The sequence below is a fragment of the Euprymna scolopes genome, chromosome 2 (genome assembly GCF_053919585.1).
Source record: "Euprymna scolopes isolate OS-2025 chromosome 2, ASM5391958v1, whole genome shotgun sequence".
Classification (NCBI taxonomy): domain Eukaryota; kingdom Metazoa; phylum Mollusca; class Cephalopoda; order Sepiida; family Sepiolidae; genus Euprymna; species Euprymna scolopes.
The window spans coordinates 123,668,842-123,686,583 of record NC_136483.1 but is presented as its reverse complement, the minus strand read 5'-3'; the positions used below and the strand labels follow the sequence as shown (position 1 = coordinate 123,686,583).

The 17,742-nt window shown below is 35.0% G+C and overlaps 1 protein-coding gene across 1 annotated transcript in view; it reads right to left on the bottom strand.

The window, feature by feature from the left end:
- The window catches only part of LOC145295889 (uncharacterized), a 443,022-nt gene that overhangs the window by 76,257 nt on the left and 349,023 nt on the right, over positions 1 to 17,742 (bottom strand). The window contains exons 5-6 of the mRNA XM_080141646.1: positions 13,634 to 13,774; positions 8,660 to 8,820 (exon numbers count right to left, since the gene is read on the bottom strand). Coding sequence (XP_079997772.1) covers positions 8,660 to 8,820; positions 13,634 to 13,774 — 302 coding nt within the window. The remainder of the gene's footprint in view (positions 1 to 8,659; positions 8,821 to 13,633; positions 13,775 to 17,742) is intronic.

The window sequence follows — 17,742 nt, the reverse complement described above, 5'->3', positions numbered from 1 at the left end:
AACTATGTTCAGTTTCTGTTCTGTCGCCTCTTGGATCTTCCAACCACTCAGTTGTATCAGTTAAGATAAAAATGAAATGTAATAAGTCCCTAGATGTACCTCTCCATCGTACAGTATATCGATACTCTATGGCTGACTGGGATAGCTTCCGCACATTTATATCAGATCTACCTCTGTGTTTCATGTTTAAAAAGGATGTGTCCTCTATAGTATCAGACCTGACAGAATGGGTAATTGTAGGTATAGACCGTTTCATACCCTTGAAAAAATTCAAGCAAAAACCAAACAGCCAGCCGTGGTTCTCTCCGGAATGTGCTGCTGCCATTGCGCATAGAAATCATTGCTTCCAACGTAATAGATGTACTGAGACTAAAGCTGCTTTCAGAACTGCCAGCAACCACTGTAAAAAAGTAATAAAGAAAACAAGAGAGTTGTATGCTCAGTCCATCAAGTCCAAAGTAGCTGAGCAGTGGCTTGGTTCCCACCAGTTTTGGCAAATAGCAAACAGAGTCCTGAATAGAAGCGTGTTCTCTATCCCAACTCTCATAAATGGACCTGAGGCAATCTTGTCAGCATCAGACAAAGCCAATTGCAGCTAATTCTAACCTCTGCAACCAAGGCTGCCAGCCTCCAATATTTCCTCCTGTACCAGAAAACATGCTATGTGATATATAAATATCTGTACGTGATGTTGCCAAGCTAATCAAAAACCATGATTCCAGTAAAGCAACCGGCCCTGACAGTATTCCAATTATAGTACTCAAAAGACTTCAACGAGAACTTGTGCCCATCTTTACAAAACTGTTTAAACGTTGTCTTAAGGAGAATTGCTTCCCGTCACTCTGGAAAATCTCATCAGTATGCCCTGTATTTAAGAATTCAGGTGATCACTCATCTCCCTCACAGTACAGGCCAATAAGTCTCCAGTGCGTCATGAGTAAGTTGCTGGAATCTGTTAAATACAGAAGTGATCAACCATCTCAGCAAAAATAACCTTCTTAGTGACACGCAATATGGTTTTTGTTCTGCTAAATCTACAGCAGATGTGCTTACAGTTATATCTCACAGGATTAGCGAATCTCTCGATGGAGGCTACCTTTCTAGGGCAATTGCTCTTGACATATCAAAGGCCTTTGATAGAGTATGGCATAAAGGTTTACTTCACAAGATCTCCAGCTACGGTATAGCTGGAAATGTCTTCTCAATTATTAAATCATTTCTCTCTGATAGGTTCATAAGAGTTGTGGTTGATGGGCAGAAATCAAAAGCTCTTAGTATTAATGCTGGAGTCACTCAGGGGTCCATCCTAAGTCCAACTCTCTTCCTGATCTATATTAATGATCTTCCAAACCACATCCTTACATCATTCGTAGACATCTATGCTGATGACACTACTATCTATGGCAGCACATCTAAGACCGTAAACGACCAAGTTCTCTCTGATTCTCTCTCCTCTGATCTTGAGCAAGTGGTACAATGGGGAAAGAGGTGGCTTGTTACTTTTAATGCATCTAAAACCAAGCTTTTATCTTGACATCATCAATGCTCTGATCCCCATCTGGCATCAATTGAAATGAATGGCTCTCGTCTTGGGGAGGCCTCATGTTTTGACAAGCTTCTAGGCTTGACCTTTACTCCTGATCTTAAATCGAACACATACAGTAATTGTTTCCAAGGCCGTTGGAAAAATGGTGGGATCCTATCAATCCAGTAGATATCTCACTGCTGATGCAATTCTATATCTATTGTTGCCACATCTGGGCAGGAGCTGCTAGAAAGGACTTATCCTGCCTTGATAGAGTTCAAAATAGACTTCGAAGCCTTGTGGGGAATGTTCTTTTCTCTTTCCTGTAACCTCTTTCTCACAGAAGAGATGTTGCGAGTTTGTCTCTGCTTTATCGTTATTTTCATAGCAAGTGCTTATCTGAGCTTCATTCTATGGTCCCCCCCTCGCGAAACTTTCACAAAAAACACCCGTCTAGCAGAAAACACTATCACTAATTCCCCCCACTCTTTATCTGTGCTTAAACCTAAATGTAGATTCCATGAGCAAAGCTTCTTTTTTAGAATTGTCTTCAGTTTTTCTGCTTTCCAGCTGACTACAATATGGTTGTCTTCAAGTCTAACGTAAATAAGTTTTTGATGAGCCGTTCCATATAAGTTAACAAATTTACCGAATCTCCATTACTAATGGTTACTATATTGTCCAATTTCTACTGTAGACTCTTTAACCCTTATCCTCGAGTGGCCTCTGGGCCTTGATAAGTGGTGCTGCCTATGTAAAAAAAAAAAATGCTTCCACTGCATTGACTGGGCTTTGGTCTCTGGATCATAGTGATGGACCCAGGTTTCATCCTGTGTAATCAGTCTTTTGAAAAACTTTGACTCATCTTCTTGGCACATCTCCAAATTCATCCTCAAGCACTCGACGTGTTCTCGCTTCTGGAATGGTGTGAGCAACCTGGGAATCCATCTGGCAGACACCTTATGCAAATGGTTATGAATGATACAAGACTAATCTTGACATCTTGGGCTATTTGGCAGATAGTAATGCGCCGATCTTCCAAAATGGCAGCCTCAACTTGACGGACAGATGCCTCATCAATGGCAGAAGGGGGGAGAGGGGGGCGACCAGGTTTGGTAGCTGTTTTCACAGACTTCCGGCCATGTTTGAATTCACGATGCCAGCGTTTTACAAGGTCATATAATGAGGCATTATCATCATAAGTTTCTTTCATTTCATTAAAAGTCTCCTGTAGTGTGCGTCCTTTCAAATACAAAAACCGGATCACTGCTCAACATTCAACAGGCTCCATTTCACACCTGACTCAGTTCAAACACCTGTAAAAGAGAAACCACAATTAGTTCGGAGCTGTAATTTGTCACATAACCCGTAGAGATATAAATCATTGCACATGCAAATTTTAGCTAGATCAGACAACTGGAAGTGAGCCAGGGGCATTACTTATTGCACACCCCTTGTATCTGACCTACTACAAAATATTTTTAACTCAGTTTGAAGCTTTTCTTTGTCAATCATGGGATATGCTTCAGTTGTCAAGAATATCTCTTCTGTAGGCAGTTCTTTCTTAAAACTGGCAAAGTGCTTCTTGTTAAACAATTTAGCAAGTATTAAATGTTTAGTTGAAGAATATCTGTCCGTTATATCAACAGATATATAGCCACACAGTTCTTTAGCTTCGGTCTTGAGTGTTTGTGAAGGATTTTCACAGTATTTGGAGTTTCTTATCTCTAAAATAGCAGTTTTGAAATTTGTTATGTATTCATTGACTTTATATATGCTAATTTCCCGAGATTGCATTTGATTATAAATAATTTCAACATGAGACATAATTTGATGAAATAGTTCCAACCAAAATATGAAATTTTCATCGTTCAAATATTTCAGAATTCCTGTCGCTTCTGCAACGGTCTCATCTACATATGATGTTGACTGAATTTCAGCGAGACAGTTTTTTAATGCTTGAACATTTTCATGAACTCTGTTTATGATCCGTATGTTAAAGTTCCATCTTGTGGCGGATGGACGTGGAATGCTTACATCCAGATACTTCTTGAGAATGGACAGACGCTGCGGTGATCTAGAAACGAAAGTCGGAATAGCCAAAATGTTAGAGATAAATATTCTAGCATTTTGTGTAATGCTTGCTGCATTCCTCATTATTTAATTAAGTTGATGCGCATAACAGTGAGTGAAATGTGCATTACTATAAACTGTTTTTATTTTCGCCTGAACATCAGCTTTTTTTTTTTTTATTACATTTTCACCCCAAACAAGGCACATTGCCACTCAGGTGTAGGGGGCTACTATCAGGGTCAGCAACTACGGGGGCACTATGTAGGGATTTGGGCAGCAAGATGTCGGTTCACGTTGCACTTGAACTTCTGCATGTCAGTACAGTTAGGGAAGCATGATCCTGGAATGGAATTCCAGAGTCTAGCGGTTCTGGGGAAGAAACTACTGGAGTAGAAGGATCTTTTGCATCTAGGGATCTCTACTGTGTGGGGGTGGGATTTAGCTGCCCGTCGGGTTTGTCGAGGGTGTCTGCGACGTGGGGGCACAAGTGTCTGTAGTTCGTCAGAGCACTCACCATTAAAATACTTGTAGAACAAGCAGAGGGATGCAACGTTTCGTTGATGGGACAGAGGCTGAAGCTTAGATGCCAGTTTAGGGCCTATCAGATTGGCGACTCTTTTTTTAACCTTGTCTAGGAGCGAGAGACTAGTAGTAGACGCACCAGCCCAGATGTGACAACAATACTCCATACATGGGCGAATGGTGGCCTTATAGAGATACAGGATACTTTCAGGCGTCAGTAGTTTTCTAGCATGGTAGAGAGAGCCTACCTTTTTTGCAGCGGCCCTGGCAATGTTTTCAATATAATTGTTCCAGCTCATGTTTCCTGTGAACGTTAGGCCAAGCAGTTTGAAAGATGTACTCTCAGACAGGGAGTCACTGGCCATTGCTATTGGTGGCAGAGAAGGTTTCTTGTAGTTATTGAAGGAAACCAGTTTGGTTTTGGCAGCATTGAATGTGACCATCCATTTATGTCCCCATTCCACTACAGATTGGAGGTCATCCTCTAGTGTTTTTGCCATTTCTTTAGATATGTGTTCATTTGTTTTCCTGTCATGCCTTTTATAGAGTGTAGTGTCATCAGCATATATACCCATCTCAGAGGCAGTTTTGTCGGGGAGGTCATTAATAAATATCAGGAACAATAGAGGTCCAAGAATAGACCCCTGAGGCATTCCCGCATTTATATCACACTGTTTAGATGTTCGACCGTCAAGGACAACCTGGATTTTTCTCTTGTCTAAGAAGGATTCAATTATGCTAAGTATTCTACCAGTGATACCGTATGATTTAATTTTCCTGAGGAACCCTGTCAAAAGCCTTAGATATATCTAGAGCTACCGCTCTGCCCTCCCCCGCTTTATCCAGTGAATGGTATATACATTCAGAGATTACAGTGAGAATGTCAGCTGTGGAACGGGTTTGTCTAAATCCATATTGTTGGTCAGTCAGAAGTTTAGCATCTGTAAGGTGCCAGACTAGAGCATGGTTAATTATGGTCTCAAATATTTTGGCGAAAAGTGGGAGGAGGCTAATGGGGTGATAATTTGATGGGTCAGTTCTTTCGCCAGAATTCTTGAATATTGGTACCACAGAAGCGGTTTTCCAACAGCCTGGAAAGCATGATTCATTAAGGCATTTGTTGAAGAGTTTGGAGAGAACTGGAGCTACTTCGGCTGAGCACTTTCTTAATAGCACAGCTGGGATGAGATCAGCTTTTTTGCCTTTCATGACATTTGCACCATCAAATATCTGAGCTATCAGTTTTTGTCGATTCCCTTGAAGGATTATATCTAATTGTTGTAGAATACATTTTGATATCCCATCAGCGGTTTGGTTTTCTGGAATAAAGAATCTCTAAAAGTGTTCAAGTATTTTTTCATCCAAGACGTACTGTAAAACAATGATCATTTGTGTATGTTCAGACACATCTGTTGTATCGTCAGCCATGACAGCTACAAAGGAAGCTTTGCTAATTTCTGCCCTTACTTCATCATGGTATATTTTGTAAAAGACAGTCAAGTATGTCATTCTGAATGATCTTGGAAACACCTTTGAAGACACTACTGGTTTCTAAGTCATTCTTTAAATCTGGATCTAATTTAGATGCAAAATTTAAAAATCCTCTAAATACACCTGGCTTTACTGAATCATCTTTTTCATCATGTCCTTGTAAGAGAGCTTCAAAGTTCCCACAAAAGAAAATACAATCTATTATTTTAGATAAAATTTCACGGTTCTTCTTAATATTCATGTTACGATGATTGATTGAAAGTCTGTAGGCCTCACTAAGTTTTTCTTTAATATTTACGGTCCCCAAAATTGATAGGGAAACTACATTGTCAATGCATTTCTTTGACTTCTCATGCTTTTCAGTTCTATCTTTCATTTTGCTAATAGTTCTGAAACCATCTTTTGTCCACGTTATATCACCCCCAAACAACAAACAAGGAAAGCAGAACAATGCCTTTTTTAGTTCATAGCCACAAAGCCAACTTTTCTGTTGGTACCATTTAGAATTTTCTTTTTCTCTCTTTTCTTTTATCTTCTATTTCTTTCTTGTTCCTCTTGTTTTTTTCTCTCTGTCTTCTCACTTTTTTTCTGAATATTAAAACTTTCATGCTAACTTTCCATGTTTAAAAATTTTGCCTGATTTTTATTTTGGAACATATTTTAATCAAAAGAGATTCCTGTTATATCTATAGGACTGTGGATTGTGAGTCAGCATTCACCAGTTCATCATTATTAGAGATCATTATTGCAGGAATATCTATAAGTCGAAAGTGGTAGAGTGTCATTGGGACCATTAAAGATAAATTTCACAGCGAGATCTCAGACTTTCTGTAAGTTTCCACTGAGTCACATTCACATAAATTTAAAAGCTGCAAACAACTTCAGAAAAATAATGACATTTGACTCGAAGTCGCTCTACTGGGATAAAATAACATTTATTAACATGTTTAAGAAAAAGTAATTCAAATTATTTTAACATCAAGGTCTTTGCAACAAGAATTCATTACACTTTGTCTTTGAGAGGCTCTCGTAGAAAAGGCAAAGAATTCATGATTATAAATGTTCATGTTGGGAGGAAACAAGTGGGTATTTTCTGAAGGGAAAATAAAATGGTCATTAAAACTTGTAAGCATTTTAAGTAGATGTGTTTATTACATATGAAAACAGCAGTGCAAAATAACTTGTTGAAAAGAATTCTCATTTTATATGATACTATCCATGTGGAGAATTTAGATGTATGACACGCGCAAAATTATGTAAGTGGTTTAACTCCACAAGGATGGAGTCGGCAGCGATATTGTTTACTCCTAAAACTGCATCCTGGACTGAACTAATTTATATGTGCAAAAGCTTATATAGGAGAGTTCTAGAAACTTCTGGGCTATTTGTCATATTACTGCATGCAAAGTGTAATGTAGTCGTTATATTGCATGTGTGTGGATGAGAAAATTACAACGTTGTGTCTTTATGAGTTCTTTGGACGCATGCATGTTGAAAGCGGTGATTGCTATGAAATGTCTTTGCCGAAAATTTGTTCCGGCCGTATGTAACGGTTGCTACATATATATTTGAGAACCTGTAATTCTTTGAATGGATAACGTCATCTCTTATGGTGTCAAAATATTTCCCTGGTATCTTCAAACAAGTGATGAAAGAATATGACATACCCTTTACATATTACCTTTAACAGAAGCATATAATAAAATTAAAGCTACATAAGATAAGTGAAACTGCCAGTAAAATATTCCATTATATTATTCAATATATTTTACCCTTACACATTTGAAATTTAGCATTAAAAAGTGTTTAAAAACTTAAATAACACTTTATAAGTTTTTGTTTAAAAATTGATTGAGGCTTTCTTTAATATAGTAAACTTCTAGGTTTTGATGTCAATCACGTTTTTTATTTTTTGACTTGTAAAAAGTTGAATCACCTCACAAAACTTCAAATATTAATAAAGAAATAAGAGCTTTTTTCTTATCCAAAATTTAATTATTATTAAAAGTGTTGTATCTTTACAAAAGTTTTCATAAAGTATACATTTGACCCATTTTCCTGCACAACTGCGAAATTAGGCTTAGAGATACGTTTACATATTAGAAATAAGAGATTTTATGGTAATATTGGCATTAATGAAATAAAAGATTTAACTTAATCTGAATGCCATGAATCATAAGTTTCAATGTGTTAATTGTTAAAATCCTACATAAACAAAATTGCTCTTCTGTATTTTTTTATGTACACTTTTTGTGATGGTATTCAATTTTCACCAACGGTTAAGACTGGATATATTATTTTCATCAATATTTTTCTTAATAAACTACAGCATTATATTTATAAAAATTTTCACTCTGTTTGAAGCTTTTAACTTCAATTATATGTTACTTAAATTGGCTTTGTATGCAGTAAATACACAAAATGCAATACCTGACAAACTTTAAATAGCCATAACTCCAATATTAATTGAGATACCAAAACAAATTTCGTATTTTGTTTTAATATATTGCAGCAATATAAACCTACAAAGTTTTTTTGGTATGTTAAAAAAATTCAGTTTGAGATATCTACAAAGAGCTTGTAAAGATTTTTCTAAAAATAAATTTGTGGAAAAATAAAATGACATATTTTGAAAAAAAAATGAAAATTTTATAGTAATATTTTGTGACAAATTGTTAAAAAAACTTCCTTTATTACTATAATGCATCACATAGCATAGAATTCCATTTTTTTTATATTTCAATCAACCATAGCCAATTTTTTAGTCTCTTGAGTGTGTATAGCCATGGTGATTTGCTTTAAATATTTTTGTGAAAACACTAGACTATAATGATTTCATGTGATAACTTGCTTGAAAATAGTGTGGAATTTCCTAGGATATCCCCAAAGTTAACATTAAAAATGGTTTAAAGAAATTTTAGTTAAAACTGTTTTAAAGCATTTTTAAATCAAGAATGTTGGTAAATGTTCTTTGGAAAAAAGGCTGTAGAGTGAAATAGCTGAAAGTGCAAACAAGTAAGATGAGGAAATGGTTGAATACGATGATACCTGTCGATCACTTTCAAAACCAGCCTCATCAGCTTTTGTCAAGTAAAATCTCATACGATCAGCATGTTTTTCATTGAGCTTCTCCACAAGATTAAGAGTACGCTTGCAAAGGGCTTGACCAATCGGATCAAAAAACACAAAAATCAGGTCAGCAAGATCTCCTGTTAAAGGAACACATTTTAAATTATCAAAACATATTCAACATTTTAAAGCACAAGTGAAAAAAGGGGAAAAGGCAAAGTTTTTTTTCCAAGATAATGAACAAGATACAATTGTCTACAACTTTAACTATCCTAAAGCTATAATATTTATGATATAAAATATCTTATTAATTATTCAGTTTCCCATTTATCTTTTACTATTAATATCTTAGTTTTCCATATTAAAAATGTTTGCTCCATTTTAGTTGCGAACAAAAGTTTAAAACCCTAACTCTGCCAAAATTAGATTTCATTCGTCTTTGAAAGATATTGCATCAAATGCTTTGCGCAGTGCAATGTAGCATTGCTGTTGCATCAGCCATTATTAATTAAAAACTTAGAATAAAAGTTTGTCACCTCAGTTTACAAATTATTGAACTGATTAAAGCGAAGTTTTGTAAATAAGCAACAAATTTGGAAATGAAAAGCTGTGCAGAATGACATTTTATTGCAGTAAAAGTCAAATATCTGTTCACACAACAAACCCATAAACTTTAGAAAAACATCTTTTAAAAGGAAACTAACTTTTCAAGTAAAAACCATATCTTATGTGTGTTTATGTTATAAATTTCCAGATTAAAGCTCTTGCAAGAAGATATATGGAGTCTTCCTTGTAAAAATAGTACAAATATTAATCATAAAAAAGTTTCTAAAAGAGAACTTTTGTTTTAATCATTTGAATTGGCATACTATCTGATTTTGAAATTAGTTTGCTTCATCCAAAATTAACCCTTTTGGTGTTATTTTGTATCTGAACAGTAAATGATTCAATATATGAGATTAATTGAACAATTGTGAGGAGGGTGAATCATATCTTCCACTGAACAGTTTTAGTGTGAAATGAGAAGAAATGATCAATTGGATTTGGATGTAACACAGTTGATTGCATGGATTATATCAGCATTATTTGTAACAATTTGTGCAAGGTTTGCACAAGGATTTCTGAAACGTATGCAATTCCAATAACAAATTATTATTTGGAAGTGACAAACTATTTCTTGCAAAAAAAAATCAATAGTTCTTGCATGAGAAACCGGATCAATAGATGTGAACAAGCCGTGCGTGCATGTGAGATGACGCACCAAAAAATCATGAAGAAATGATGAATGTGAGAAGTGTGAAGGGCCAATGTTGCCTTCACATTTTTGCCAAGTTTCAGAAAAATCTAATGGATGGGGTAAAAATTATGGGGTAAAAAAAGTGTCATTTTTTGCAATTTTGGGGTATTTGTGACCCCTTTTGAACTCCTGGAAATGCCGAATCCCAATGAAAATGGACAAACGGTGCAGTTTCACACCTTAAGACATGTATATTTGAATTCAGCACCATGGAAAACCACTATATAGAAATACATATCGTTCTTGAGAAATATGAAAAAGTCAGTGTTTTTAGTCCTAAAAGTCCCAGAGAGATGGTTATTTTTTTTTTTTTACATTTTCACCCCAAACAAGGTACATTGCCACTTTGGTGTAGGGAGATACTATCAGGGGCATAAGCAACTTGGGTACTAAGTAGGGAGTTGGGCAACAAGATGTCGGTTCATGTTACACTTGAACTTCTGCATGTTAGTACAGTTGGGGAAGCAGGCACCTGGAAAGTCTAGCGGTTCTGGGGAAGAAACTACTGGAGTAGAAAGCTCTCTTACATCTAGGGATCTCTACTGTGTAGGGGTGGGATTTAGCTGCTAGTCGGGTTTGTCGAGGGTGTTTACATCATGGGGGCACAAGTGCTTGCAGCTCATCAGAGCATTCACCATTAAAATACTTATTGCAGTTCGTCAGAGCATTCACTATTAAAATACTTATTTTGTCAGTGGGACAGAGGCTGAAGCTTAGATGGACAGTTCAGGGCCTATCAGGTTGGAGACTTTCTTTTGGACCTTGTCCAGAACTGAGAGACTAGTAGCAGATGCACCAGCCCAAATATGACAACAATACTCCATACATGGGTGAATGGTGGCCTTATAGAGATACAGGATACTTTCGGGTGTTAGTAGCTTTCTAGCATGGTAGAGAGAGTCTACCTTCTTCGCAGCTGTCCTGGCAATGCTCTCAATGTAATTGTTCCAACTAATGTTTCCTGTGAATGTTAGGCCAAGGAGTGTGAACCAGAATTTTGCCAAGGTCACCCATACTCAATTTATATTAAGAACAATGGACTCCACATTTTGGCAAGTTTCTGAAAAATCTAATGGATGGATCAAAAGTTATGGGGAAAAAAGTGTCATTTTTTACCTCTTTTGAGCCTTTGGGGACACAACGGGGATTTTTGCAAAAAAAAATTTTTTTACTGTACACATCTATTTAATGAAATACAATTTGTGGCAAAATTTCAGGAAAAACTAATGGATGGTTATCTGGCAATTATCCAGAATAACTGATGCACGGACGCCACTGAAAACATAGGTCCCTCTCCGATAAATCAGGGGACGAATATTTTCATTTAAGATTGCTTGAAAATATAAATATTCTTGTCCAAAAATAAAGAGGTCACATCTCATTCGAAATAGTTAAGAACAACATTTTAGAAAAGTAATCTTAAGTGCTGAAGTCATCCTTTAGGATGAAAAAAACAAGGTAAACATTTGCAAAATGCATCACAATGAAATTCTTTATCGCCTAATTTTTAGGTTTGGAAACCAAATATTTTGTTAGTTAAAAGTGATTTTAAAAATAGTGAGAATGTACATGTGTCAAGGGCCGCCATTATTTTAAAATCCTAACCCTTGACACGTTTTTTATGCATTTATTTCCGTGATGCCTAAAAATTAGTTGGTTTGATAGAGAATATCATTGTAATGAGTTTTAATTGCCCCCAACCACATGCACTTTATTTTGTGATTTCTCTCCTGTTATTTTACTGTGCCGAGATACTGTTTGTGAAAATTTATCTAAATAAATATTTAAAAAAAAAAAAAAAAAAAAAAAAAAAATGAAATTATTAATTAAAAGTACAATTACATATTTTATTTTTATAAATGAAATGGATATTTTCAGGAAAAAAGACGTTATCTATATATAAAAAGGTGAAGAAACATCGTCATTTTTTTTTTTTTTTTTTTTTTTTTAGATATCCTCAGTTAAATCAAACAACGGGTTTATTTTAAAAAAATGGTCTCAAGTTAAAAATAAAAAAATATAAAAAATACTATTAGAAACCCAACCAATAAATGTCCTTGTGACATTTATTGGTTGAGTTTCTAACAGTATTTTGTATATTTTTAAATTGCACTTTTGTTACCATGTTATTTTTCAAATAGTATTTTCAAGTTAAATTCAAGTTTCACAATATCCTTCTTTTTTTTTTTTTTTTAATTGTTAGGGGAAAGTACAGAATAGGTAAAACACCCTTCCCTCCCCATATTAAGAATGGGTTTCTAAATAATAATGTTATTATTTCAGCATGGTAACATAAGTGCACAAGTACCTTTTATTTGTTATGTATTTGTTTTTGGACCATTAAAAAACACAATTCTACCTAAAGAACAAGTAAGAAGTTATAAATACCATGATAACAGAAACGCATGTACTAAAAGCGTTAAAAAACAACAAAAGAGTATTGTTTGAAAATAAAATTTGAAAAACTTGAAAATAAATTTTTAAATTGACAAACTAAAAATAAAAAATGTGTCTTGTAAAACGAAAGCAGTAAATCAAATTTCTATTTTTAAGAGAATACAAACAAAACTCGTTAATATGCTGAATTTAGGCAGCTCAGCACTGGTCAGTGCATTAAGTGCGTAGTGAGCAGTTTTCCCGTTAAGCAGATTTTAATTTCTATAAAAGATAACATTTTAAAGAAATTTCTGCGCAACTAATAATTATCAAATATTTACATATTATACATGAAAATAAGTGAAATTTATATGAAAATGGATGATATATGCTGATTCATCTTATCAATTTGGAAATATTCTTTGTCAACTGCTCGGTCGTAACTTGGCTTCCTGTGGTTGTAAAAATATAAATCTAAGTCCAGTAAAGATGGACTTGTATGTTTATATAGCCTGTAAAATTTCAGCCATATTCAATCAAATTCGACCCCGCACATGTGTATCCAAACGTAACATATGTAAACATTGAAAAAGTTTCCCTTTTTCCTGTAGTCATTTTTACTGTTTTTATTTTTCATTTTTAACTTGGAGCATAAAAACATTGAACGTATAAAAGCAAAATAAATTAATATAACTGGAATGCTTATTCTATTCTCTTTCCATCAATGTAATTCTTTTAAAAATTGACCGACAAATAAAAGCACATTAGGTATGAAATATTGCCGATGTCCACGGAAATACAGCATATGCTTGTAATGCTAACTGATATGCAAAAGTTTAAATGTAATGTAAACCAACATCTCCCTCATCTCACAAATAGTAGCTCCTTGCGTCCAATGCCTTCTTTGAGGTGAACATGACTAAAAAGAAGAAAAAAATGTCATGACTGAGAAAATTAAGAGTCAAATCAGCTCATTTTTTTTTTTGTGTGTGTATTTAGTGTGAATCGAATGAAGGCATTAAAGCATATTGCTGAAAAGAAATGCTGTGCTAACAAAGGGAGGTAATTAGTAAAGATATCAAACTGGTTAAATACTCTTAATCTTGAAATTTGCTTAATAGCTGTATCATAAATATCTGAGTTTAATGTGAAGACTTGATAACTAATTGCTAAAAAAAAATTCTTAAAACAAGACATTGAGGATTCAGAAGTTTGTTTTGATCAGTTAAGGAAACTTCCAGAAAATATTGATTGTGTAGGAACACAGATAAACAACCTACCTAACCACAAGATGGCTTGGTTGACATCAAATGGGTATTTCATATCTCCATCAACAAGCCCAGGTGAGTCAATGAATGTCACAAGACTAAATTTCTTCTGTTTAGAAGTGGATACTTCAGTAGTCAGGTAATCTGTAACACCTGCATATAAAAAAGTGAAAAAGAATAAAAATGTATTTTTTATAAACTTTAGGTGTGAAAATTATTTTATCAACATGCGAAAATGTTTGAAGTGTTAATTCAAACTCATTCTTAAGTTTATTGTTTTAATATAGTTTAATTTTTTTTTTTTTTTTTTTAATCGATAACATCAAGAAATAATATATTGTAAATAGATAAAAAACTAAGAAAACAAGGTGACAAGAATAACTTAGGAAATGAAATAGTCACAAAGAAAGAGTTGCTGCAAGAAATGAACATGTATCTATATGTGTGTGTGTGTGTGTGTGTGTTACATAAATAAAAAATTAATATTAACTACTCCAACAGGATGGGGAAGAAGTTTGGATATGTTTGGAAATAAGGTGAACCAATAAAAAGCAAGAATGCATTGTTGCTATTCTACAAAAAAAAAAAAAAGTCCTACATATGTAAAAAAAAAAAAAATGTAGAAAGAAATAGTGAGAGGAAAGCCAAGGGTGAAGAGACACAGTCGATAGAAGAAAAATGTTTAATTTTACTGCTAATCAGCAGATAAAGTCAAGAAAATATATCCACTTTCATAAAAAGTACATTCAACAATTTATTGACCGAAATTACAGCATGGACTCAACTGCTGTCAACCCAGAGGAGAAAGTACAAATAAAGTTCCATTAACTGCACGGTTCCACATTTTACTGGCAAGTGACAAAGTTGACATTTTCCTTCTTAAACTTCAAATCACATATATCAATGCACTCAAATCTAGTTCATTAAAATCAGCAAGTTGAACAAAAAAAATCAAAAATTTCCATGAAGAATCTCAATCATACATGGAACACGAAATTATCTTTGATCGTTTTATTAAAATAAGCAGTTTTCACTAGAACTGAATCTTAACTTGATATGTCAAGATATAAACAACGATGGAGCATTCTGCATATTATTAGCGTTAGATGCTAAATATTTGTAGTCTTTTGACAACCATAGGCAGTCCATTACATGATACCAATAAATGACCTTTTTATTATAAGATGTCAATATAACATTGGTATCAGAATATAACATATCCAAAACAGAAACTATCAGGTCATCCCATGAATTCTGTCTAATTTTATTGCTCTAAAAGTAATAATGTCTAATAAAAATATTTCTACAATCTCTGATGATTTTAAATGATTCCCAGGAATGTAGATTTAATAACTGTGGTAAAATAATAATGAGAGTAGTCTGCCCCTTTCTAGGAACTTGTCTCCCTTTGTTTGATATACCGAGTGGCCATCTTGAATAAATAGCATGTGTTCTTGTTGTTGTTGAATAAAACCTAAATCTCCTAAAGGTATTCTTTATTCTTGTAATTCGCCACAATTTATTCGACAAGTTATTCAAAACTTATTCAAATGGATAAGGTATTGAAACCAGAATGATTCAGCCAGGACGCTAATTCACAAGTCGCCGCTAAAAGTGGAAGTTTTGGTACTGGACATTCAACAATTACTTGGATGTTATTCAAACGCCTGGATAAATTAAATGTCCTGTTAGGCAATATAGACAGGACAATGGATGATAGAACATTGTGACACATAAGAGGCTATACGGACACTGGAGAATGTTTATGTTAAGCCTACAAACGAAATATTTGTACATCATCTTCTGTCTAGTCGGCGCCAGAAACCGGATGAGTCTATCGACCAATTCCTACAAGCTCTGCGAGAATTGTCTAAAGACTGTAACTTCAAACCAGTCACAACTGAAGTTTATAAAGAGGCTATTCAGGATGCGTTCGTCAATGGTCTGGAGTCCAATCCTATTAGACAGAGGCTATTGGAGAATAGGACACTAGACCTAAAGAACACTTACAGTCAAGCTCGGTCTCTCGACCTTACTCAAAAGAATGCTATTGCCCTTGTCCAGCAAGATTCTCCCGCACCTACTATGACTGCTGCTGCTAGAGAAGAGGGGACATCTATGGAAACCACGTGTGGCCGCTACAAAACCATGATGCTGGTTTTGTGGAAATCTATGTCACCCACAAAGTGTCCAGCAAGGCAAGTAACTTGCCATAAAAGTTTGAAAATCAGACATTTTATAAAATTGTGCCATTCGGGCAATTCCAACACTCATTCAGCTGCAATTGTCGATGATATTCAGTCAATACCAAATAGTAACGGCCCTACACTTTCAGCCATCTTTTCTGCTGCTACTGAGAGTTTAAAGTATCCACTAATTTGTTTCTGAAAGGACATAAACTGAAAGCCCTAATCGACAGTAGAAGTACTGATAGAAGCTTTATAAGCCACAATGTTGCCAAAAGACTTAAGCTGAAGCAACATAGAAGCTCAGGATCAATTCACATGGCTGCAGGAGCACAGACCACAAAAATTACAGGATATTGTGTTGTGGATTTCAGCCTTCTTGGACGTGATAACAGGAAATTTAATTTAAATGTAATTAATGATTTGTGTACTGATGTGATCCTTGGTACTGATTTCCAAGAACAACATGAAAGTGTTCTCATCAAATATGTTGGCAGCAAACCAACATTAACATTCTGTGCCCTCACGACTATCAATGTTGAACCTCCAACCTTGTTCGCTAACTTATCCAAAAATTGCAAACCTATCGCAACCAAACCGTGGAGATTCTCAAAGCCAGACCAGCAGTTCATTAAGACGAGACAATGGTTATTGAAGGAGGGGATTATTGAGCCACGTCTATCCCCATGGAGGGCACAACCATTGGTCGTGAAAGAGGATAGTAACCATAAAAAAGAATGGTTATTGACTATTCACAAACAGTCAATAAATATACACTGCTAGATGCATACCCCATGCCCAACATTGAAAGCACTGTGAACCAGCTTACACAGTATAAATACTTCAGTACAATAGATCTGAAAAGTGCATACCACCAAATCCCCTTACATCCCAATGACAGGCCTTATACTGCTTTCCAGTCTGGGGGTCAACTGTACCAGTTTACTAGGATGCCTTCTGGAGTGACTAATAGGACTGCTTGTTTCCAAAGGAAAATGGATGAATTCATTGGAAAACATTGTTTACAGGAAACTTATGCATATGTTGACAAATTGATCATCTGTGGCACTACGTTGGAAAAACACAAGATCAACCTTCAGCGTTTACAGATGGCTGCCAGACTGGATAACTGGACCTACAATGAGGAGAAGTGCAAATTCTCTACCAAAACAATTGATCATTTGGGATACCGGACATCTAACAGAACCATCAAGCCTGACCTAGAACGTCTACGAATTACCAACATCCCAAAATACAAAATCGTTGGAAAGTGTGATTGGAATGTTGCATATTATGCAAAATGGAAAAGTAGGTTTTCGGACAAAATTAAAAATGGAAAAGTAGCCTTTCGGACAAAATTAAAAATGGGGACAAAATTAAAAATGGAAAAGTAGGCTTTCGGACAAAATTAAAAATGGAAAAGTAGGTTTTCGGACAAAATTAAAAATGGAAAAGTAGGTTTTCGGACAAAATTAAAAATGGAAAAGTAGGTTTTCGGACAAAATTAAAAATCTGAAATCCACAAAATTCTTCCCGTTATCAGGCGAGGCTTTAACATCCTTTCAGACTGACCTGATAAACGTCTAACTGCAATTTGCGACAATCTAATGTTTGTTGTGGAAACCGATGCATCTCACAACTCTATCTGCTGTACTTAGTCAGGACAATCGACCAGTTGCGTTTCACTCAAGACCTTTACAAGGCAGTGAATTAAACTATGCATCAGTAGAGAAAAAGGCTCTTGCAATAGTTGATGCTGTCGAGAAATGGAGACACTTCTTAATTGGTAGGCACTTCATTCTAAAAACAGACCAAAAATCTGTCCAATTCATGTTTGATAACAAAATCATGGCAAAATAAAAAATGGAAAAATAGTCATGGAGAATAATGGAGAATCAATCTTGCATCTTTTAGTTTTGACATCCAGTACCGAGA